Source organism: Limanda limanda, chromosome 17 (genome assembly GCF_963576545.1).
Source record: "Limanda limanda chromosome 17, fLimLim1.1, whole genome shotgun sequence".
Lineage (NCBI taxonomy): Eukaryota > Metazoa > Chordata > Actinopteri > Pleuronectiformes > Pleuronectidae > Limanda > Limanda limanda.
The window spans coordinates 17,842,226-17,867,267 of NC_083652.1; the positions used below are offsets into that span (position 1 = coordinate 17,842,226).

The following is a 25,042-nucleotide window of genomic DNA, read 5'->3' on the forward strand; positions in this document are numbered from 1 at the left end:
TCAGGCATTCAAGTAATTAGTGCTAATCAGCCATCCACTGACCGTGCAGGCAGCCATATTGATTTCAGAAGCTAATCAAGGGAAAGCTTAATGGCACGACACTTAACGAGCTCCACCATGTGAATTACACCTGCGATTTTTAATGTGAGGGGATCCAGTGTAGTAGAATTTAAAAAATATATATTATTTTGAGCATATGAACGTTGGTTTGTTCATCTTTACCTGCTCTGCAGATTGTACAACATGTTTAATGTGGAAAAAATATATACATATAAAGTAGATTTGAAAGAAATGTTCAGAATTACAGGGAAGTGAAGAAAAATCTAAGAAAGTAAATATTTACAACTTTAATCTTTATTTCTTTAAAATAAGATAAAAAGGACCATTTTTGTTAATAATACAAGTAAAAAAATGTATCAGAACACAGAAGAATATACAGGACAAAGCATGACAGTGACAGCTTAGAGAATTACATATGCTTCAAAACAGACAGAGATCCTTGGTATATTATGGAAAACAGAAGAAGTGGGTCGGTTTCCCGCTGCATAAACGAGGGAGAAGGACTGAAAAGTGTCGACTGTAAAAGAAGTTAACTTGGCACCAACAAACCTGCTCTGTTTCCAGTTTCAGCCAACATGCGAGCAAACACCCTCCAATAAATAAGGCACTAGGATGGGCCCCTACGCAGGAAGAGTACGAGTCTGTGTGTGTTTGTTTGCGTGAAGTATCTGAATAAGTGGACCACAACTCATGGCATATGTTCACATTTCATCTCGTGCATAAATACTTATTCATCTTAAATCACTCTTAAGATATTTCTATTAATAAACAAAGACAAGTATCACCGGGAATTTTAAAAGACGTCCAGGACCTGACATCCATATTTAACATGGACACACACACGTATAACAAAACAGATAAAGCAAAACATCTTGTGACAAAAAAAGAAAATCAAACATATGATGTACTATTGGGTGAGAGCTGAATTAGAGTGTGTGTGTGTGTGTGTGTGTGTGTGTGTATGTGTGTGTCACATGTCGGCAAAGTGCTGCACAGCCACTGGCCAACATGTCAATGACACACGATGTAGAGATCAAGTGCCACACATGTTTATAGAGGCGTGTGGAGAAAACATCCGTTACGGCATCAATTCTTACAAACGCTGCTAAAAACAATCAAACTCGAAAGCTGTGTGAAAGTGGACAAGGTTAACGTGTTACTGATCAAGACGATGCCGTCTGAAACATGTTGCATCGGGTCAGTCCGTCCTGTTTGGCAGAGCCTGAAACTTTGGCACCACAAGTAAAAACCACCGAGGATAACTGAAATCTGGAAGCAGGTTAAAAAAAAAAAAGAATCAAGCTGCAGCGCGACATGAAGACTCAAACTTCTCTTCACTCTCTGTCAGCAATCGTGAACGGGTAGTGTTTACTAAAGAGGCAATAAACTGACGTCTACTGTCCATGAAGCCGCCAAAAACGTTGAAATTGAAGTCCCTCTGGCGAGCTTTTAAGTTTCTGTCCCACCGGTGAGAATGGGGGCTGGTGCGGAGGGGGGGGCTGTCGATGAAGGTAAAAGTCTCATAGCAGGTGGGTCACACACAGCTGAGGTCGGCAGCGGCGCTGGCGTCTACATCTCATGGGCGGCGAGATGATGCTCTGGGATTCCGTTGGCGTGAGCCGCCATGGAGTTGTTCTCATTGAGGCGCCTCACGCGGTACATTTCATAGTGGATGCTGCTGGTGATGTCCTTAATGTTCTGCATATGGGTCCTGAAAACACACATGAGGAACCAGTGGATGAGACAGGGAAATCTTGGCCTTTTACAATATTTAATAAAAGTCTTTCACTTGAAAATCGTGTTTTCTCTTTGTTACGTAACTTTGATATTTGAGCTTCAGTTTGCACAACGATATGCAGAGTTTGACACAAGAAGAGCATTTTAGACTGATATGGATTATTAGGGGCCTAATAAATGTTATCGAGGCTTGATGTTTTACAGTTTAATCATAAACTTTATCATAGGTAACTATGAATAAAAAGAAAACGCTGACACAGGAACAAAAGGCAGCTTTCAAAACACAAAGTTCACTCACCTGATGAGGAGATCCCTTAAATAGGCAAACTCACAGTGGGCTATGTTCTCAACTGGAGAGAGAGAGAGAGAGAGATTCACACAAACAGAGAGAGAGATTATGAGTTATTAAATATTCATAATCGAGTTTAACAAACAACACGAGGCTCAACTGGTTAAAAAAGGGATCAAAACAACACAGTATGACAGCTGGTTACTTGAGTTTCCTGAACAGACCACTAGGTGGGGTCAGTGAGTTGTCCCTCGCTCAGCAGAGATTAGACAAAACAACTCAAACTTCCTTTATGAGACACTTGATAGAGGGGTGGGGCCAACTGTTTGGAGTGGATAACATAATTGAATACTGAATGACGACTTATGCAGTAAAAATGGATGTTAAAGCACAGCACTGGCCAAATGATGAACTGAGTAAATAGACAAAGAATCAAAAAAATAAAGCACACACACACACAATTTATTTCCTATTGTTTTTTAACTAGATGGAGCAAAACATAGTTTTCTCTCTACAACATATTTGACTTCTTCCATCTCTTTGTGTGGATCGGGGGGGCAGGGGGGCCCTCTTCAGACAGACTGTGTCTGCTGGAGGCCTGAAGCAGCCACATGGCTCACACCAGTCTGGACCCTGAATGAAGCATTGTTTTATTGACTGACGAGCTCAGTGACTTCTTTATCCATCTGGTGTCTTCTTAACGAAACCACTTCCAGCTTAGTGATGTGCACACTGACACACGCTGCCCTCAAAAGGTCTCTGAATAAATTTAGGTGGAAGAATAAAAAGAATCAGGAGAGATGCGTCCTAATCCTACTTTTTAACTTCGCCAAGGAGGTCGTGTTTCATCTGGGTTTGTTTGTTCAACAAATTCATGACTCTTGATGAAAATAATCAGGCATGTTTAGTAGACTGATATTTTTAAGTGTGTGCAATTTGGTGTAGATTCTTGTCTTGACTGAGGTATGCAGTGCAGTTCTAGTTCGTACTGCAGTTACGCCACTTCATTATGACATAACTGATATCATTTGGCGACAAATTATTGGTTAATGTTAATAAGCCGTAGAGTACGTCTCTGATTTTATTGTTTGTGAAAGTTTACGCTTTACTACGGCATTATTTTCACAGATATCTGGCAAAAAAAAGATTTGACCAAATTTTGGTTGAAATCGACCTTTGACCAATCAACTCCAAACGTTCCTGGTCTGATGAGATATCCCGCCAAATAATATTCACATAAAATTTGGCGAAAATCCACCCAAAAGGGTAAAAAACTGGGTAAACAGGCAGTGAAAGAAGAAGAAAGAACGGGAGAGAGCAGCGAGTTGTACCTTCAATGGTTCCCCACTTGGTCTTCCTCCCCAGCAGCCTCCTGCCATTGACCTGGTACTCCTGGTCACTGCCCACCACAGCAAACGGGATCATCTCCTGCTCCAAGGTTAAAGGTACACAGACAACTCAGTCAGATACCATTCACGTTAAGTATATCAACAGTGGCAGTTGATGGATTTAGGTTGACGGGGCTGTCTGGGCATCAATTAGGGCGACAGACTGAAGTGAGATCCTCACCCTGATCTTCTCGTTGATCATTCTGTCCTCTGCATCCTCGTCAAACTCCTTCTGAGGGTACACGTCAATCCCGTTGGCTCGTAGCTCTTCCCTGATCTGGTGAGTGATCAGAGAACAAACAACAGCTCAGAAAGGCCTCAAATTAAGGCATTTAATTGAATGAATAATGAGGCAGACGTGATTAAAGCAGCCTTTAGAGAATACAAACGAATGTACTTAAAACTGGCTGATACAGAGATTGAGGCGGTATTAACACTAATCTTATGACTAATCCAGTCCAAAAGTTTGGGCTTAGTCATTAATCGCTGTCTATACACAAACAAAACAGAAAAACCTCTCATAATGAGTGCCTCTGGATAAACCTGAGGACACACACACACGCACACACATATATTTATATATAAACCTAGGGGAGCCACCTCACAACTGAGACGAAGGGAAATCGTGAATATGATGCCAATAACAACATAGAAATGAAAGGCTGCAGCTTTATTAACTGTGTAGAGGAAGAGCTGAAAGGAAAGGACAAGAGTGGAAGAGATAGACATTATCTTGCTGTAAAGTTTCCATGTTTTCCAGCTGTCCAACCACAAACCTAATAATCCAAACTTGAAGCTCCAGAAGAAAAAGGGGGATTTTTCTGGGTTATATATGAAAACTGAGATCAAAATACAGAAATCTATTGAAATAAAGAAAAAACTAAAGACAGACGGATGTTACCTTCTTTTTGAAGAAGTCCCTCTCCTCCAGGGTGAGTGTATCTGCCTTGGCAATGACTGGGACAATGTTGACCACTTTACTGAGACGTCTCATGAATTCTACATCGAGAGGCCGCAGACTTGAGAGAAAGAGGGAAAACAAACTTTAGATGTAGAGACATGAATATGAAATTGTGACACAGAATGCTTCCACCAGAGGGCAGATGTTGCTAACATCTCCCAGATGGAACTGTCACATACAGTATTTAAGGTCCAACTCTTCACCTTCAATTCATGACCCAATTACACCGAACAGTGTTCCTGATCAGCTCCATGACGGGACTAAAGAAACATGTGGTCGGTTTGAGGAGCACAGGACTTTTTCCACAGTTTGACAAAAGCATGGGCCTGTAGCTGGAGCTGCTGAATAACATACAGTTCGACAAAGATAGGTCATTGTCAACAAGGAGCGCCTTGTGCACTCATGCAGGAGACATTCAAAAGGACAAAAGTGCAACAATTGATTGCACACACCAGACACCCACACAGACTCTGTGTCTCTCTCGTCCTTCCGGCCTCTGTCCCATTAGGCTTTTTAAGGCAAACCCTGAGCAGCTGCTGGCCAGGCCATGTGACATCTGCAGTGCTGGATCAACATGAAACGTGGCTGATGGGGCTCAGAGACAGGGGGCCGTTTCACACCAGCCCCCTGCCAGAGCAAAGACAGACCATGACACCAAAATTAAATAGAGGCGCAGCACTTGAATGGTGATCAACTCTGAGTGTGTGTGTATGTGTGTGTCTGAGTGTGTGTGTGTCTGAACGAGACTGAAAATCCACAGCTGCCTTCAACATTTTCCCAAGACCTGCTGCTGCCCTCCACTAAAGTTACACAAATGCAAAAGCTATAAAATGCACAGTGAACCTATGAATCTAAGCACCCCCCCCCATAATTTATCCTGCTAGTATTCCCCAGCTTCCACCCCCCCAGCTCAGAACAGTGTGGGCCTGAACAAGCAGAGAGAGAGGACAGTTTATTCAGTTCAATCAAACACAGATGTGTGTGTCTGTAAGAGATCCAGGGAAAGAAACTTGGGACTGTGTGCTGCTCCAGGGCCTGGCGAGAGTGGCCCGTGTGTGTGTGTGTGTGTGTGTGTGTGTGTGTGTGTGTGTGTGTGTGTGTGGTGGTGCACTGGTGTGGAAACTTTCGGGGACATGTATGTGTTCAATATGAGGGGATAAAGTTTTTCCAAGCTGCTTCACATTGGAAAGCTTCAGTATAAACAGGAAATCTGTATCATTGTAAATGACCTTTTAGCACATGAACAACAAACAGTAACAACAGACGTTTCTGGTTCATGAATGTTATTGTTCATCCACAGCTCTGGATCTGCACCAAAATATAAAAGGTTCTTCCTCGGGTCACGCCCCACCCCAAATCAAAGTTGAGTTGAAATGGGCTCAGACAGGGGTTAGAACATAACTTCCGTTCTGAATGAGGTCATTTCAGCCGTCGTTTCTTAATGACGGTTACAGTCAAGTTTTGCAAAATACACTTTTTCTCTCTCTCTCACTCTCCTGTTGTAGCATCAGCCATCACCAACACGTCTGAATGCACAACATGAATCTACAGCCAGCAGCTAACTAACCTACCTTAGCACAAACACTGGACTGACTCTAAATGTGGAACCCCCTGTAAAGTGTCTGACATCTTATATCTCATCTTAGAGCGACAGAGGGCAACATCTTTCAAGGTGTTGTGTTAAGGGGCAGACAAATAAGGTACCATTCATATTCAGGCTGTCTTACCTCTGTGTGTGTTTTCCATTTTGAACCATATTTAACCATGTGTGCTTGTGTCCTTACCAGTGTCCGGTCGGGGGGATGAAGTATATGCAGCAGTGAACTCTGGAGTCTGGGATCCTTTTCTTCCTGTTGATGTTGATCTCCTCCTGCAGGTACGCCTCATACTGGTCGTTAATGAACTTCATGATAGGCTGCCAGCTGGAGCACAGCAGGTATGGATGGAGGGAGGTAGAGGAAGAGAATGAGAGATAAGAGGGAAAAGGAAGAAGCAACATGGAGGTAGAAAGATGGGAGGAAAGAGGAGCTCACAGAATGAGCCAGAGGTAAGAGGAAGGATACAAGGATTTAAAACAACAGAGAAGAGGAAAAGGAAAAGTAAGATGACAGGAAGAGAAAGGGGAAAGGGTGGGACATGTGGTGAGACACATAAACTCACAGGGTACATACAGTTAATGCAGTGATGACAGAGTATAGTTAGGTACCAGTTCTCATTGTTGATCTGGTCGCCGAAGCCTGGAGTGTCAATGACCGTCAACTTCATCCTCACTCCCTTCTCCTCAACGTCTGCACACAAACAAAAACACAAGGTCAGGGTGAAGTAGAACACTGTTCACCTATGACTGCATGAACACCCTGTATACTACAACTACTGAACCTGGTGTCAGAGATATGATTAATGTATAATTCTATAACTGCACTAATTGTAACCTGAAATGCATCCAGAAACTTATCTTGATAGATTTGTTGAAATTGAATGCGACATTAGGAAAAAGCTGCCAGCTTTAAAACTGTTGATTTTGTAAGGTTAAGAATACATTCCAACATAGTTTGAGCCTAAGTAGCGATCTGTAATTTAAGACAATTGGATGTAAATTAAAAAGTAAATACAATAGATAAGGGAAGAAAAACAAAGTGAGAGATTGGTATATTTTTGCTGACAGACATTCAGACAATCAGAAAAACAGACAAAAATAAAAACAGAGAGAATAGATGAGGGGTTGAGAAGGGACGTACCGTGACTGATGGATTTAATTTCGATTGTTTTGGGGATCTTCTCCTGGGCAGTAGCCAGCACCGACTTACGGCTGACTTTAGACTTGAACAGCGTGTTCATCAGAGTAGACTTTCCCAGGCCACTCTGTCCTGTAAACAACGACGACAACACAGACATGAGAGACAGTGAGACACACACAGAAAAAGATGCTTATACTGGAGGTACCTCAAAGTGCAGAGAAATATAAAAAATTAAATAAAACAATGAGAAGCTAACACAACTAAAACCAAACCAGGATAAAAACATTTAAATGAACAGACGTTCCTGAAGTAATATTACAAATCTGATCAAATTCCTTTTTATTTGGCCATCAGATACTTTTCAACCACATAATCATTTGATAAGATTATATAGAGATAAAGATAATAAGGGAAACTTTATGGTAGAAAAAGTCTGTAAATATCTGTATGAATGCAACCATCTCCTCCCACTGCCACCACCACAGGTTAATGAGGAGGAGATTGCAGAGGCCGACTGGGCAGCGACTGCACAGTTCATCTTCAGGTTGTGTCAACATCGAGAAATGAATACTGGAGAAGCACATTCAAACACAGTCAAAGTTACAGGCAGCGTGCTTACATGCAAACAAAGCTCTGCTCTGCAAACAGTGAGAGACAACAGCTGCACATTTTATTGGATGTAAATGATTCACTTCAGTTTGAGGTTAAGAGGCGATCATCACTTCATGCCAAATGTGACGTACTGTAAAGCTTCAGCCCTGTACAGCTTCTGCCCTCTCTGTCAGCGGCATTTCTCCAAGTGTCTCGGTCCAACATTCTTTCACTAACAACCATCACAACAGATGTGGCACCAAAATCCCGCACTTGCTGCCTGTATGTGGCCATCGTCGTGCAGACTTTGTTGAAAACTAACTGACAAATATAAATTAATAGAAAATACTAAACTATATTGAAGATGAAAAAGAAAAACTAAATGAAAAGATTCAACTAAATTAGAGGTTTCTTGCTACAATCAAGTTCTTCCAAGGTTCAAGTTATCTTTTTTCATCCCTGTGGGGCAATTAGTTAACTGCCGGCACTGACTACATACGCAAATCCACTTAATAATGATAAATGCTTTAACAAATACAATAACTTCACTAAAAGTCTGATGGCAGCAGGTAGAATCAAAGAAAATCACTTTACACTGGGTGGTGAGAACACTCCAGGATTATTTGGGTCATCTTTAAAATCTTGAGCTTGTACGAGTGATGAAGGGTCTCAACGTGTTCATATGAATCTGAAGCCAATTCTTTACTTTTTAGATTTGATGAAGCAAGGATAAAACATTTTCATAAAAGTACTGTCAAGGTTAAGACTTTAAAGCTTACAATAAAAAGTGCCAGACTGCATTTTCCCTCTTCCGTTTTTATGACTTAATTCTTTTGAATAAGACCTTACCTGCTCTGTAGGTTTCACCGTTAAGGATTATGCGACTACAATTTACTAATACAAAACCAATATGTAAAACACAAAATTTTCTTTGTAAAACAAAAACAACTTGGACTGCTCTCAGTTTTTAATTGGTTGAAAATAATTTCAACTGAATGAAAAATTGGCTCCACAACCCTGAGGCTGTTTCTTAAACAAACTTTTTTTATTTGAGGATGAAACGAAGACCCACAGGCACAACGTCACCAAGTGGAGACATAAGGGAGGTGGTGGTTTTAAAGTGGCCTGTCAACTATGGAGGCGTGAGTGTGTCTGTGTGTAATTAGCTCCTGTTTAAAAGGTGTCTGATCACAGTGATGAGGGCTCAACCACAAAGAGTTTAATTACTGTGTGTGGCTGCTTATTAAAACGGGTTTGAGGCTCCAGTTTTCTCAAAAAACATGATGAGAGAAACCAGCACATATACCTGAATGACAGTCGGCCTTGAGTTCTCGAGACTAACACACATTTTAAATGTCGGCTGCACTTGATGACAAGTCTCCGAGAATGAGGACGTGAAAATCGTCTTTATAATAATAAAAAAAAAAAAAAAGTTAAGAACAAGTTGTTAATTCAAGACTTGAGCAATCCTGAATATTTTGGAGCTGTACCCATCCAGCACTCAGCAACAAGAGGCCAACTCCAGCCTCAAGGACAGAGTTTCAGTCAAGAGCAATGACAGGAATATTTCTAATACCCAACATGCATGTCTTTTGGTTTGTGTGAGGGCTGGGCATAAAGACATTTAAACTCAGTGCGTTTAATATAAACGTAACACAATATATACAAGAGGTCAGGAATCTGACCACTCATTCTAACCATACTAATGAATTGATAGGAAAAAAGATGCAGCAACTTAATGTTTTTCTGGTGTGTTTTAGAGCAGGCAGGCAGACAAAGGTCTTTGTGTTCCTCCTAAATTAAAACAACTTACCCACAACCATAATGTTGAGCTCAAAACCCTGCTTCATGGCCTTCCTCCTCATCTGTTCCAGAATGGCGTCGATCCCAACGTAGCTGAAGTCCACCACAGGGCCACCGACCTTCTCCCCGTACAGGCCGCCCATTGGTGGGGACACCACAGCATCGGGCATCACAGCCTCAGACATGGTCATGCCACTGTAGCTGGATATCACCTCTGGCCCTGGTTTGACAGGAAGAGGAAAATGGAGGGTTAGAGGAAAGTGGCTGAGGAAGTCATTTTCAGACATGACAAGATATGGTCCAGAATTAGCTTTTTACATATGAAGACTGCATCAAGCGACTGTGCCGGTCGGACATGTTCACTACAACGGAAAAATGTCAGAGCGAGTGGTGGCGCCTGAGGAAATGACGTATAAATTCCGCTTTGGAAATCACACGTTTTTGTGACAGCACAGACATCAGCCCGCAACACCAAAAGTCTTAGTTGACATCTTTTTTGCAATCGTCTGTGTTTGGCACCTTTTTTTCATCTTGAGATAATGTATTCTTGTTTTAGTTTTGCCTCTGTCACGTGTCGCCAATGCATCAACTTACTGTGAATTCGATTAGCAAGGGCGAGAATGTGAAAAACAAGGACTGTGGGCGAGAGAGGAGCAGAGCTGAGAGCTATATTGAAAACACTCACAGTTCCTAACACGTCACTTAACCTGGAACAAATTATTGCAAAACTGCAAAAAAAAACAACGTATCAACTACATAAAAATCACAACCCGCATAATAAGAACCTTGGGAAATCCCTGCTTTTCAATCATTGCGATGTACCTGCTGGATAACTGGCACCAAAGTGGCAGATAAATATGTCTGGTTGTTTCAGTCTGCTTTATAATCACCACACACGCCATGTAAAAATCACCCCCTGACTTTTAAACACAGGAGACGGCTGGTCTCATGCCAACGCAGACTCTTGACTCAACAGAAAACTCAAATTCAAAATACACTCTGTAGTATTAAAGTACTTTTCACTTGGCAGGAGGTCGTCCCTGCAGTTTGTTTTGCTAATGATTAGCTCAATGTCCTCCCGTGGAATTCCCACGGATGCGTGTCCAATCATAAGCTAAATATTAAACTTCTCATTTGGTCGCTGTTGATTTACTATGTTCACTGTTACAGTGTGTTCAGGGAGTGCAGGTGAAGAATTTACACTGTTTATGTCTACGTCTTTATGTCCAGTGGATGAAGTAGAGAATACCCCTCGGAGGGCCCCACTTTCCCTCGCTCGCACAGAGCAGTGTTACTGTCTTGTTAATGTCAAGGGTGGAAAACAGAGCCAGAGACGGCTGAGGCTGAAACATGATCCACTCACACACACTCACAGAGAGTACATGCTCATAAATTCACATTGGTCGCCATGGCCTTGCACCCACTCAGCCTTTCCTCTTTTCGATCAAATAGCCGACCCGTACGTACAAAAAGCTTGTGCGAACATGAACACACATATAACCAGCAGCTTGGACCGACTGCCAAGTGTTTAATAGCTATTGGATTCCAGCTCAGGCACAAATCTCCCTCCACAACACTTGGCCTGTCACACAGAAGAAGTCGTCCAAGCAACTAGATAGTTCACTTGTATCACTCGAGGGGAAAGGCACCACTGCTGGTAGGAGCTCCTCACACGTCAAACTGACACGCCAGTGATTAATGGGAGAAAATCAGTTTAGAATAACACGGCTGTGGAAACTCAATATCTAGCATGGAGTGTTACTTTTATAATAATGAGCTACATTGTGTGTGTATGTGTGTCAGAGACCCACCTATGGAAGCAGCTCTCCTGGTCTCCCTCCTTCACCACTTCCCCATCCTGTTCCAACAGTTAGTCAGCAAACTGGTGCAAATCACTGCCCTCCACCTCTCCGCTGCACCTCCCACATTCCCATACCTCTGCTTGTGTCAGCCTCACCCTTTCCTCCCTCCACATACTGATTCTGTCCCATCACCAGCACCCCCCCCTCCTCCCTCAGTCTTCCATTGTCTCTCCCATGCGACTTTCTTTGTAATCACTGCTTTATCTTCTTCCTCCTCTCTACTGCTCCTCTGACGTTTATCTTGAAGGTTACATTGGTTTCATCCTTTTTCCAAATTCCCTCCTCCTTTGTCTCACCTCACAAAACCCTTGTTCATTTATCCTCTGCTTGTCCACTGTGCACGTCAGCTGTTCTCCCTCTGCTTGACCTTCTCTTCTGTGACAGTTATGTGCAATAAACAGATGTTGACCAGAGGCTAGCACACCTCCGCAGGCAAGGCTGCAACAACCGTGCTTCACTTTCTGGACTGAGCGTTTATGAATCTTTATATAGTTTTTCTGATGGCATTATTTGTACAAACAATTTCAATAGGTGCAGTAGATTTCAGGTCTTGTCCTGAAATAGGTGCCCGTATTTACTTCTTTGAAAACAATGCTGCCCTCATCTATTGTATTAAAGAGCAACAAATAGTAAAAAACACTAAGCTCTGTGTCTGTTGAAAAATACAAAAGTCACTATAAGACAGGGTGAATGGTAGACAGACAAAAAGAGAAGGAGCTGTTTGTATCCTGCATTTTAACTTGCAGGTTTCCTGGTAAGACACAACAAGACTTTTCAGGGGCATCGTTATCCGTCATTCAGGAATATACACTGCCTTTTTGCCCAAGTCAGAGTAGTGTCAAACACTAAACTACTTGGCAAACAAACACAAAGTCCTGGACCACTACTGTGGGAAACCCAGCCCTGCCAAACAATAAAAATAAATCACTTTCTCTCGAGGTAGTAAACCGTTTCAGCCCTGTGTCATGAATTTCAGTAAACTACAGAGCCCAGGTTGAAGAGGTGTTGATACAAGATTGTCAAGCTGTGGGTGAAGTGTATTGTGTAAACTCTGTTGTTTCGACAGTGAATAAAACCAGAGCGGAGAAAGCCTCAGAAGCACCCAGTTGTAAACATCTGTATACACTGACCATTTATCAGACAAGGAGTTTTCAGTACCCTCACTTCTTCCATGACGTCCTTCCAAACAGATGTTCAGTGGCCGGTTGGAGCACGACCCTATAAAATGTTAGGACACAATGCCTGACCCTGGTGGTTCAGCAGCTGGTAGACATTTCTCCGACAAAGGGGCTCCACAGACCCCACTCAGACGGAACATCAGGAATCTGAATGTCTCATGGCAAATGTTATTCTGTTTAAAAACTTTAAGTTTCTCTGCATCATCTATTGAAGCCTTAACCATCCCTCAAATCTGTGCCAAGGATTTCCTTGGTGTCAGATCTAGTTATGGGATGGTTCGGATAATGTGAGTCTGTAGATGAGCAAAATTTATTTTAGAAATTGGAAAGCATGGAGTGAGTCATTTGACTTGCTGGGATCCTGTTTTCAATTATAGGCACAAAAGAATGTTCCAGCAGTGTCAGATTACTTAGCTTTTTTTGTCAAAAATGTCCAGCAGCCTCCAAGACCACAAAACATTTTGGAGGCTAGAAAAAATGTGAAACAAAAGAACCAGGCGTCAAGTGAATTTAAAAAGAAACGTGGTGAAGAAGAGGAGGAGGAAAGCAGGGAGATAAAGACGGAAAGGAAGAGGACCACTGAGGAGTGGGGATAAAAAAAAAAAAAGATAAGGTCAGGAAGAGGAGTACAGAGGAAGGAGTGTTGAATGGAGGAGGGGAGGAAAGAGAAAAACTTTGTACATTTTGTGATTTATTCTACTTTTGGGCCTGGGGCATTCCTCACTAACTACACACAGGCCTCCAAACAGGGATGTAAATACAGTTGAATCTTTTTTAAAAAAGGCACCAAAACTGCCAAAAACTGTGAAAAACACAACGACTGTAGAGATGTGGTCAGAACCACTGAGCCATGCCTCTGCTGCCCAGGGTGTTGATTTTGACAGCGTGGCGTGCATACAGGTCAGAGGTCGTGTTCCCAGTTTAGGTTGGAAAGGAGCCGTGCTGAGGTTATGACAAACCAGTGGTTTGACCCCGTGTAAAAAACTGACTTGAATTAGAGAGGAATCAGGAGAAAGAAAGGATTGGAAACTTGGCTCAATGGACGTGTGTTTGGTATCTTGGAGTGACTCACTCACTGAATCCTAAAAACTTGGATCCTAAAAATGATTTCCTTTATTTAGACACTTTTAAGACTTTGTAATACTCATGGCATTTCAGTGGATGTCTGGAGCTCCATGTCAAACACACATTAGAGGACTAATCCACTAAATGGGCTGTTTGCCTCTTTGCTCTGGTCTAAAATGTTTTTATGGGCCCTCTTTAAAAGCATTGGCTCTTTTTGTTCTTTATTTACATTCCCGCACAGGACAAAGCTGGTTCGCAGTTGAGTTCTTCAGACAACTGGGAGCTGCTTGAGAGGCTTATTCTGTGGTAAAATTAAAAAGAATTAAAGGTTCTGGGAGGTCTGGGCAATGAGTCTCACAAGGTTCATTTCTCATACGATGAGGAGATGCTGCATAGACAACTGAGAAAGCTTGTGCAGAAAGACTAAAGTCCATGTGGCCATTAAATTACTTTAAACTGGGGTTCCAGCACAGCCCTCCAGCACAGAATCAATTAAATACCACGGACCACTTGGGCTTGCAACAGACCCAGGGGAGGGACATGTATAAACACTTGTGCACACACAGACAAACACTTTTTTCCCACCCTTTGACAGTGAATCCCTTAATAAAAGGGGGAAATTGGAGTGGTGGCAGTGCAAACATGGTCTGTTGTGTTATTAAAGTCAGAGTGTTTGTGCAGCAAGGCCCAGTTCCCAGAGTCCCCATCATTCAGCTCTCGGGAGAAATGTGCCCTTTGACCCTTGCAGAACCAACATGTCACCTGGCATTGGACAACATGTGTGTGTGTGTGTTGCATATCTTCTATTTAATAAGTATGCCTCTACAGTATTGTGTATTTGTTAAGGCGTGTAGGATACCTTATCCCTCTGGAGCTACAAACAAGTGTTACTCAATCTCTTGCATTTTTACTCCAATCTTGGACATGTAGATGCAAACTATCAAGACGCGTCCATGTCAGTGCAAGCAGCTTCAGAAGCTTGTGTTACTTTGCAGACAGATGAGAAATGTTGGTAAATTACAGTAATGACAGTAGAAGCCCACAGGTTTGTCTAGACTGCCAGAGGAATTTGTTCGGTCTCCACACTGTGGTGGTGTACAACAGAGCTGTTGTCTTTCCAAGCTCCTTTTAACATGCAGCTCACAATGAACATTTTTCAAGGTTGAATGATTATATTACGAAAGAAGAGCCTTTATGGACGGGTTGATCCGTGGCTCATTTATTTGATTTCTAGTTGAGTTTCTACATAGGACAGATATTCCACCACGATACGTTCCTCAAATAAGTGTGCAATTGACTACATTACGCTTTTCACAACAATATCCACGCCCAAAGCACGTGCTAAACATTAACCCCTATAAGTGTTCACACAAACACTAAATTAATCAAGAAATTGCACATTTTCTGAGGCTCTTTGCAAAAATAACTTAGCAAGCTGTTATCTGCCAACTGCTCCCTCACAGGAGCTGTTGGTCACTGTGGTGGCGAGCCAGTGCAGTTCTTTATCTTAGTGTGCAGGTCAAACTTTATCAGTGAATCGGTTGGCTGACAGCGGGTGTGGGTCCACAGGGCCAGAGGGCTCAGGAATCTGACCTCTGTCCACACGCATACCTCACCTCAGGGGCAACAGCCAGAAGCTTTCAAAGTCATAAAACAAGATTTTCTTCATTTGTCTACAACTGTCAGTGGGACTCGTGGCAAGTGTGTGTAGCTGTGAGTTAAACACATCCAAGATCTTTTAAATGACTCAAGGTGAGGGGAAAGGCCCCAATCTTCATACTTAAGTCAGTGTGTTGTTAATATCAGATATGACATTATACATTACAGCTACAGGTTACAGTACTTTAACGCTTGGTTGATTTTACCCAACTTAAGGAGCATGCTGTCTAACCAGATCAGGATGTTAATTCATATGAGGGCGACGGTGTGTCGGTGATGGGAAGTGGGCTCGGCTCAGGTCCCCAAGGCTACTCTTAAAATGTTTCATTGCATGTGTGAAGGTGTACAAGTACATGTCCATCATTCCATCAGTAATGTAACCAGGAGTCCTTACTGAGTCTTTGACATTCCCCACAATCTGTGTTTGTGTGTCTGTGTGTGTGTGATTTAAAGCCTCTCACTCTGGTCCTCTCCAGGCTTCAGCTGCAGTATTTATGGACTGTGACTGACGCACATACAAAGCTCAACCATATGATAGTAGACAGTACTTTAAGTAGAATTCACCACCGACTAAGTTTATTTATTAGGTGTCAATATCAGTTGGATATAATTGTGCACACCATATTCCACATTTAATTAAATTTCAGTCCCTTATAAGGGCCTCCTCATCACCAACGTCAGCTTTGAAATCTTTGATAGACCACTTAGATTTAATAACGCAAATTGCACACACTCATTGATATCAGTCCCATAAATATGCATGTTTTTTTTGTGAAAATGTTGAAAAAGCCTTTAACTGAAAATATGGATTCGATTCAGATACACACCACAATTTACTTGGTCCTTAAGTTTTGTGGTAATCTCTCCAGTAGTTTTTGTGTAATCCTGCTGACTAATCAAGAAACAAATGCAGATGAAAACATATCCTCCTTGGCATGGGGTAATAAACACTGTCACTTCACACTGCAGCACGTTAGCAGCTTCATACAGTGTTACAGTCCTTGGCATATTTTACACAAAAGGACTTCATATCCATATTCCCATACGTAATTTGACACTACATACAATACCATCTAAAATAAGTTAAATTCCTCACACAAAGTTGTTTTACAAAACAATTCAAGTTCTCATGCACATACTAAAAAATTTGCAGGGCGTGTCAAGTTACACAGCTGAAACCTTATCAATTTTACTTTACGCAGCTGTAGCATGCATGCAATACTTTGCATTTCACGGTTGTGATTCTGAATTCCACAATAGATACATAATCTTACTGCTGCGCCGACTCTCAAAATGCACAGACACAAGATACAGAAGGTAACGATGACCTTTTCAGCGTCCCGTCAAACACTGCTGAAAGGCCACTGTCTGTTCTCGCTTGGCATTACACAGGGGCCACAACAGAGCTCCTTTCAGCAACTCTGTGTAAGAAAGTGTGTGTGTATGTGCACATGCTTCTGAGGCAAACCAGAGGCTTGTGACTCTCTGAGAAGGTGGAGGGTGGTTGCTGTTTTCCATCGGTTGGAGATTGTCAGAGAGCTATGCCATGTACCCCCCCCGGATGACACAACGTTCCAGTTTCAGCCAAAGGTTACCCAGAATCCACCACAACCACAAAATGACAGAGAGACTAATCAGAAAGGAGACTAAAGTGAAGCTGGACAGGGTCAACAAAACATTTCCAACGACACAAAAAGAGAACAGCCTTTGATTTTGGTCAAATTTGATCCATAATGCTTTCCACTGGAAAGGAACAAGGACAACTTTCCACCAATTACCATCAGCTACGTTGATTCCTTTAGTGCATTTTCCAAAGCAGGCAGAACTAAAAGGTTCCCTTCTGCAACACACACACACTTTTTTATCCGAAAAGGCCATGTCCCCAGCAGGGCAGCAACTATGTTACAAAGGAACAAGCCAAGTTATGTCGGCTCAAACAAATGATGGTTTATTAACATCTGTAAAGTTGTGTGTCACCTTTCACACCCCTTATCTGGTGATGCATCAATATCAGAAACAGCAGATCACACAAACTTAAACAGAGTAGGAGCTGAAACATGATGGCAGATCCCTTTGTGTATATTGATTACAAAGCTTGCCACAGACCAGACACACACAGGGAATGTAAAACCTGAAGAATGGTAATTACACACACACGGAAAAAATATGCAAATAACACAGAGCAACTAAAAAATTCCCTCTGAAACCGGAACTCAAAACATCTCCCATGTATATTAAACAAAACTGTTAAAAAAATAACAGGAGCATGTAAACACTTATTAACTTATTCACTTATTGACTCAGTCAGGTATGAGAACCATGCAGAAGATATTTATAATGTAAAGTATGTGAAAACCACAGATGATCAAAGCTCTTCTTCCATTGGAAGAACAGAGACATGCAAGGGAAAAAAAGAAAATGAAAGAAAAAACATTTGCTTCCTCTTGTTTTGCTTTCTTGCAAAACCCACAGGCACGCACACGCACGCTCGTCCAGAATGCAAAACACTCACCGTGTGTAAAGTATGTGTCGTCCCCTGCCGAAGTTCAGCAAGTGTGTGTGCACTCACTGTGAAAGAGGCCAAACTCTGCCGTGGCTCTGGAGGCTCCCCGCCTGTCCCTCCCACCCATGCCTGTCATGTGACAGCGTGCAAGGGAACAAGACACACCCACTTCCTTCCAAAATCCCCACCACCCCCCTGCCTCACAAAGTAAAAAACCCAAAATGTAGAATACACTATAGAAGAGGGAAATAGAGCACATGTATCTTTCTGTGGAAGAGTTTGAAGGGAACGTATAAAAGAAGGTAGAGAGTGTGTGTGTGTGTGTGTGTGTGTGTGTGTGTGTGTGTGTGTCTGCACTGAGGCTGACTTCTAGCTTCAGGCCGGCTGAATGTCCCTCTCCTAAACTCCCAGGATTATTTACAACCCTAATCTAATTACCTGGCCTGACCCCCTCCTCTCCTCTCCTCTCCTCTCCAGGCTCTGCATTCATCACATCCCACTCATTCCTCGCACACAGACCTGAGACACGTCACATCAAACCCTTTGTCAGAATGCTCAGAATAATTTTTCAGTTCTCATGATACTAACAAATGCGTTGTTTATGGAAAAGCTCATGGTATTATGCAACATATTCGATTTCAAAATCATGCTTAGAAGGAAAGGTTTCATGTTTCAGGTATTTTCATGCACTGCAGGGTGAGCATAGGATGTGCAAGAGATTTGTTCTTTCCCAAAAGAAGAGAATGTTACAAAGCTGGGGATTGAGGTATTGCATAATTCCATCACAACCTGTTTTAAAATATTTCTGGCATGATGTAAAATGTATATATTCACTATCACTATAAAGCCATGATCAATTACAGAGCCACCCCGGTAACAGTCACAATACAAGTAAATAAAGTCACCAGGTTTTCCAGCATCCTTGATTAGATAGAACTTTATTTATCCACACATCGGGGAAATCATATACATCTATATAAAATGTCTTCAATGGGGGGCGGCCAATCATAAGAATAACGGTTTACTCTTCAACATAAACAACTAAACCAATTAAAACTTAAGTGTCTCGTCTGATGCAGATTTTTTAAGCCTTCACTTATTTTTTAAGACCTGAGAGCCAACCAATTACTTTGGCTGATTACTGTTCTTGGAGTATGTATATTTGTGTGATTAAAGAGGAGAGGAAACAGCTGTCTCCAGCCTCACAGGAAGTGTAATTATACACCAAATACAAGGCTGAAGAGGGACCTAACAGCCACGTGAACAGAAACACACACACACACAGGGCAGCACCTGCATTCCTCGAGATGAAGGGTCATATTCCTGAAAAAAGAAAACAGGCACAACGGGATGCAAAGATGGATTTGTCTCATTTCATCTGCACATAGGATAAACCCTTCTCCCAGTACACACCCTATTCTGCACTATACCATTTACAGTAAATATATATATACACACACTTGAGCTAATTTATAGATATGTAACATCTGCAAAAGTTCTGTAAAGTTCATTTGGATTTTCTATTTCTTTTGAGCGCATGTCTCCTCTGTTTTACGTAATATCAGAGAAAGATTGGTTCGGTGCCTGTAAATTAGGGGTGTTTTGTAATCCAAGGAAGGTATGGGCCAAATGCATTGGCATGAGACACAAATATACTGTATTTATGTAAACAAAACACAGTAAATCGGCTGTATTTCCCCATTTTACCCACATTCACTCATCCGTACATCGCTCATATAAGCTGCACTTGTTCAACCAGACAAGACCTCCTGAGCCTTGTGAGTGTGATCCAACCAGGTTTGACCTAATATGGAGTTAAAAATAAACCTTTGTTGCACTTTGTCTTACAAATTGGGAAATTGCACATTTCCCCTAACTAAGGCCCCCCCTTCTAACCTTTCAGTCCAAACCTCCTGTTTCCATCTCCCTTCTCTCTGAAATTCCACTTTGTCGCCCCAGGAAAAAGCTATGGTTTAAACTGTAAGTACGTATGAAGTTATAGACTGGTGCTAAAATGTAGATAAAACACAGGAGGCATCAGTGGATTTAAAGGCTGACAGATTGAGTTTGCTGGTTTTTAAATCACCTCAGTTCCAATTCTGTGAACTTAACAGCAGGTCCCCAGTGCAGTTATAATACGGACATGACCATAGGAGAATACACTTACTGCTACTTCTCGTCTTTACCGTCCCAGAGATAATACAATCCACAGTGTAATGGACTGAGACAAAGAAAGGAAACTTGCCTGTTTCATTCAAGGCAAAACAATTGAGACCCAGATTTAGTCATTTTAATGCCGTGTGTGATTTTGACGATGTGTCGTGAAATTGTTTCTTTCTCAGTCAAAATGAGAACAGCCTTGTGCAAATTAAATCTCTTGCCAACTCTGAGCTGGAAACACAAACTTTTCCTCACGACTGCCTCTGTGGAGCCTCTCTCTCCTAATGTTTCACTAAAAAAAAAATTGAGTTACCCTTTAGTTTGAACTACCCACAGTGTAAAACTCACCACTGACAGCCAACCTACCTAACTTACAGCAAGCTTGAACTTTGTCCGTGTCAACTTTCAAACTAAAGGCCTTTTCAGATGTGAACTCCAAGAAATGTGCAAAGAAACAGTTCCTGGACATTTTACGGAGTTTGCTTTTCACATTTGAGGAACGCAGCAGGATGAGACTCATTTACAACAAGAAAAAGTCTCGAACTTTCATGCAAGGGGTGGCGTCTGGGTAGAGCATGCAGGAGGCAGGACATAAGGTATAAATTCCACTGCAGAAAACACAAAACTCTTTGTGTGCGGAACATCGACACCAATGTCGGCGCTTATCACCAAAAGCTCTGAAATCCTGGTGTCTTAACAAGATGACATATTCTTCGATGTTTTCTAACGTGCATATTTTTCATTTTGAGATATTTCATACTTGAACTTCTCCGTCCGTCACATATAAGAAACGCAATCAACATGCACATTTAATTTTTCTGCTGCAGAGTTCAGTGCATGTCTGAAAGCAGCTCATGAAAGGTGACACAACTTTACAGATGTTAATAAATTAAGAAACCGTAAAATAAAAATGATTTCCATTCCCTCCCCTTCAAAGCTTCTTCTTGAAGCTACTGACTCCTGATTGAACCGGGCAGTGTGAGCCAACCATCATTTGTTTGAGCCGACATAACTTGGCTTGTTCCTTTGTAACAGAGTTGCTGCCCTGCTGGGGACATGGCCTTTTCGGATAAAAAAGATCTTCATTTTGAGGAGACAGGGGGATGTGGTGACACAGAGCCAATGGCAGGGGCTGATGTTTCTGGAGCCAAGATGGTGTCATATATTGGCCGGCGGAGTATAGGGCTGCCTGGCTGACCCCTGACAGTGTTCCTAACAGCTGTCCAAAGTCTTTTATAACACAGAAACACGATGGATAGTATAGTAGCCTGAGTCACTGGGTGCATTGGATTTAATACATCAGTGGCTAGTTTTTTTCCTCAACAGAAAACACACAGTGAAGTGAATGCTATGTATTACAATCAAATGGAAGACAGGCAGACATCTTAAATTCAGTGAGTGATGAACTTATAGAAAATACCTGTGAATTTCCCTAAAAATATCTGTGCATCTTTGTCTGGGATGCCTGTTGAGGACAACAAGAACAAAAAAATCCAAAACACTGCAATGAGAGCATTGTTACACAGCATCTCTTGTGTGGAAGATCTTAAGCTGCATTTACAAAAGATGTGGGTGGTGACTGCAAACTAACTAAATGTTTCCTTTGTGTTTTCTGACTCCCTTTCTGCCCTGACCAACACAAAAGGCTCCATTACAGGATATCAAAAGAAACCTGTATGTGCGTCACATGGATCCAGTTCTCTGGGAAAATCTGAAATTCTTGGTTGGTTTGGAGGATACATAGTAAACAGCTAAATGAGACACTGTCGCTGCTCTGAAAACAGCTGCTGCAGCCTGTGTGTGTACAGACAAAAAGCCTGACAGCTGATCTTCCGCAAGTCTCTGAACTATAATGAGCTTTAAACGCAGCACTGACATAAAGCTTTAACACGCCTGGGGCCAAGTGACCTTCCAGGTGAGCAAGGGCAACTACCTGTGTGACAGCATCTCCTGCTGGTTGCTGGGAGAGTTGCAGGCTGAAACAACTATTCCATGTTGCACTGCAGATCATTAGAGCCATAGAATTCAACATGCCATTGAAATCTAGTGATCAGCTTTGAAGAACAGTATCAATATTGCCATTTATATGAAGATTTATCCAATTGTGAAAGTAACATTTTGTAGGAGTGTCGTAGAAAAGTTTATGCCATTCACACTGAATCTTGACTGATTAAAAATAAGGAAAAAATTCATAAATATAATTAGGAAGTGATTGATGAAGGGAGTTTTTCAAAAAATGTCAAGCAGAGGCACCACACTTTTAAATTTCCGTTCCATTCACTGAACATAATTTATGTTATCTCCAATAAAACAGGAAGTAATGTCTTTAAAGGGGTAAAGTCTGATTTTCTCAACCTTCTCAAACCATGATTTCTGCAAAAATCAAATTAAAAAGATACAATTCCACAAATATGTCAATACAAACAATCAGCTTTTGTATTTTTACAAGTACATTACAAGTAAACCCAAACTCTGTGTAACCACGAACGGAAGTTGCTATGCTGGTTTCGTTTCCAGGAAATATCAATTAAAGGGGAGTTGCGACTCTCACACCAACACAGATCATAAACCTTGCGACTGCACACTAAGGCAGGTGAGTGCTCTTATTCTCTAATCACTACTTTTTGAATTAATTTTCACTGAAGATTTGTTCGAGGCATTTAATTACAGTCTTCTTTGTGATGGGGTTCTCTATTTTTTTCTCCTTTTATTAAATAGTTTCTCTATTGAATAACATCATTTGTTCAGTCGGTGATGCTACACTTGGTCATTCTTCGTTGAAATCTTTGGTGTGTCATAGGAATACAGTAATTTACACATCAAAAACATTATTTTCAAATTTCAGCAAAAACAGATAAACAATCCTTAATCCACTTGATAGCCTTGAAACATTCACCTACTGTGTTCCATTTCCTGAACTGTGATAATTTAAAATCATATAGGCGATTTACAAAAAAAAAAAAATATATTGTGATTATTGTGTTATACACACATTATTTTATACAGTTTGATCAGAGGCATTAAAATAATGTTTTCGCCTCTCCGTCCATATGACGTATAACAATAGACACCCATATGAACGCTGAAACAGGTTTTACTAGTAATGGTTCCTAATGAGAGAAACATTCTAAATCAAGTCATTATGCACCCCACCCTTTGTTAACCACTCCTCTCCCATTGGAATACTATAGAAACAAAACATAGAAGCTCATATTATAGTCAAATAAACTTTGTAAGTTTTCACGTAGAATAAAGATCTTCCTAATAAAACCTAAGCCCTTTCTGCATTAATTAATACATAGATAATCTTCTATCCACTACTTCCAGATATAAGTCTCTCTCCCCGTCTTTATTATTGCCTTCACACTTGGCATGTTTATTGTTAAGAGCCCAGGGAAGTGCAGTGTTGAATTTACGATTTGCACAATGCATTCAATCAATAAACTGTCAATAAAGAGAGGGTCTTTTTCAATATAGGTCAAGGTTGTTCGTACAGAGTTGAGCTTCACCGAACTTGGAAAAAAGCAGATGAGCGGTTCTTTGTGCAACAGCAGCTGGTCTTTACTTACCGCAGATTAAATACTGCAGGTCGATTTTACAGTTTCAAAATGAAAGCTACAACACGCATCACCACAGTCTAAGCAAACAATACATTCCTAACAGGCAGGTTGAGAACGGGAACTGCACTGGTAAAAATAATCTTTAGATTTAACCCTAGTTACAAATACATGTATCGAATGATAATATGGGGCAATATAGCAAAACATTTTGGCAAAGGTTATCGATAATTATCATTAAATGGCACGTTATACATTTTAGGTGTAAAGACTGATTTTTGCTCCTGAGTGAAGGTTGTTGTTTCAAACTCTTTCATGAGGAGAGAATGACAAACATTAGTTAAACAGCAAATAACTATCTAAATCTGAGGAAGACCAAGTGTTATACCTCCTTACACAATGCATAACTATTATATCAATATATTCAACCTTTATTGTATTGCAATTGTTTTATTGCCCACCATGCCCAGCCTTCTGTGATATATTTTTCTGTATCATTACAGGATGAAGATGTCAGGAAGAGTCATGAGTTGCAGTGCAGCTCTGTTCCTTGCACTGGTATCTGTGTCAGCTATAGAAAGACTCAATTCAATTGATGATTTGAAGAAAATCAACTTTGGTCAATCTGTTCCCAAACATACTCTTCTACTTCTCCACTGGTTTGCCAACGTAGTTGATATCGACAGATACAACATCATACGGTTGACCTTTGACCTAGACAATGACGATTTTGGATCGCATCATTATGGCAACTTTGAGGGGATGCTGGAGCAAACGCCTTATGGTTACAAGTACTACACTGTTGGCAATCTACTTCTAGACGAACGTGAACAACTTCCAGATTATGTCGCCCATCCCCGGGCAGAGTATGCGGCAAGAAACTGGGACCGGGTTGTATTCAGAGTCAGGCTGAACACAGGACGGCAACAGATAGATCGAGTGTACATCACACAGCATTATGGCATCCATGGAAATACGACATATAATCCTGAACATACCTATGAGATCACGACTAACCTCCTGAGAACAATCCGAGAGTTTTCTGGGGGAGCAAACTCACTGATGATTCTCAGAAATCGCTATGGAAGTAACGCTAGTGATTTTCAGTTATCAGAAATCAGAAACGTATGGGGGAGCCTTGCTTGTCTTGGACTGCTGTTGTTTATTGTGATCCATGAAAGGTACAACCCTAACAAACAATGGATAACCGTTAGGGGTGGGTCAACAGGAGATAACACGGTTGTGAAACAAAGTTGCATTGTTTCTAACGACTTCCAAGGCCCCAGACAAAATCAGGGGAATGATGACGAATTCTGCCTGTTTGTTCTCATTTTCGTGGCTTTATTTATATTTTCCTTGGCCATTCATTGCGGTGCTCTTTAGAGGTTGGGGAAGATGACAAGAAATGAGAAAATGTTGTCCAAACCAAACGTATTCCAGTTCTTTTTCTATTTTTTTTAAATTTTTTATTATATTTATCTTCACTAAGAA

The 25,042-nt window shown here is 41.3% G+C and overlaps 1 protein-coding gene across 5 annotated transcripts in view; it reads right to left on the bottom strand.

Annotated features, from left to right (window-relative positions):
- Positions 1–385: 385 nt before the first annotated feature.
- LOC133023763 (septin-9-like) overlaps positions 386–25,042 on the bottom strand; it is a 100,835-nt gene continuing 76,178 nt past the window's right edge. For 4 of the 5 annotated variants that reach the window (XM_061090831.1, XM_061090833.1, XM_061090830.1 and 1 more), the window contains 9 exons: positions 9,578–9,787; positions 7,174–7,302; positions 6,642–6,723; positions 6,220–6,357; positions 4,376–4,493; positions 3,656–3,751; positions 3,418–3,514; positions 2,096–2,147; positions 386–1,771 (listed from right to left, as the gene is read on the bottom strand). In XM_061090831.1, coding sequence (XP_060946814.1) covers positions 1,630–1,771; positions 2,096–2,147; positions 3,418–3,514; positions 3,656–3,751; positions 4,376–4,493; positions 6,220–6,357; positions 6,642–6,723; positions 7,174–7,302; positions 9,578–9,787 — 1,064 coding nt within the window. In that variant the 3' untranslated portion in view covers positions 386–1,629. Of the gene's footprint in view, positions 1,772–2,095; positions 2,148–3,417; positions 3,515–3,655; positions 3,752–4,375; positions 4,494–6,219; positions 6,358–6,641; positions 6,724–7,173; positions 7,303–9,577; positions 9,788–17,843; positions 17,911–25,042 lie in introns of those variants that run through there. The other variant, XM_061090834.1, reaches the window with a different exon arrangement.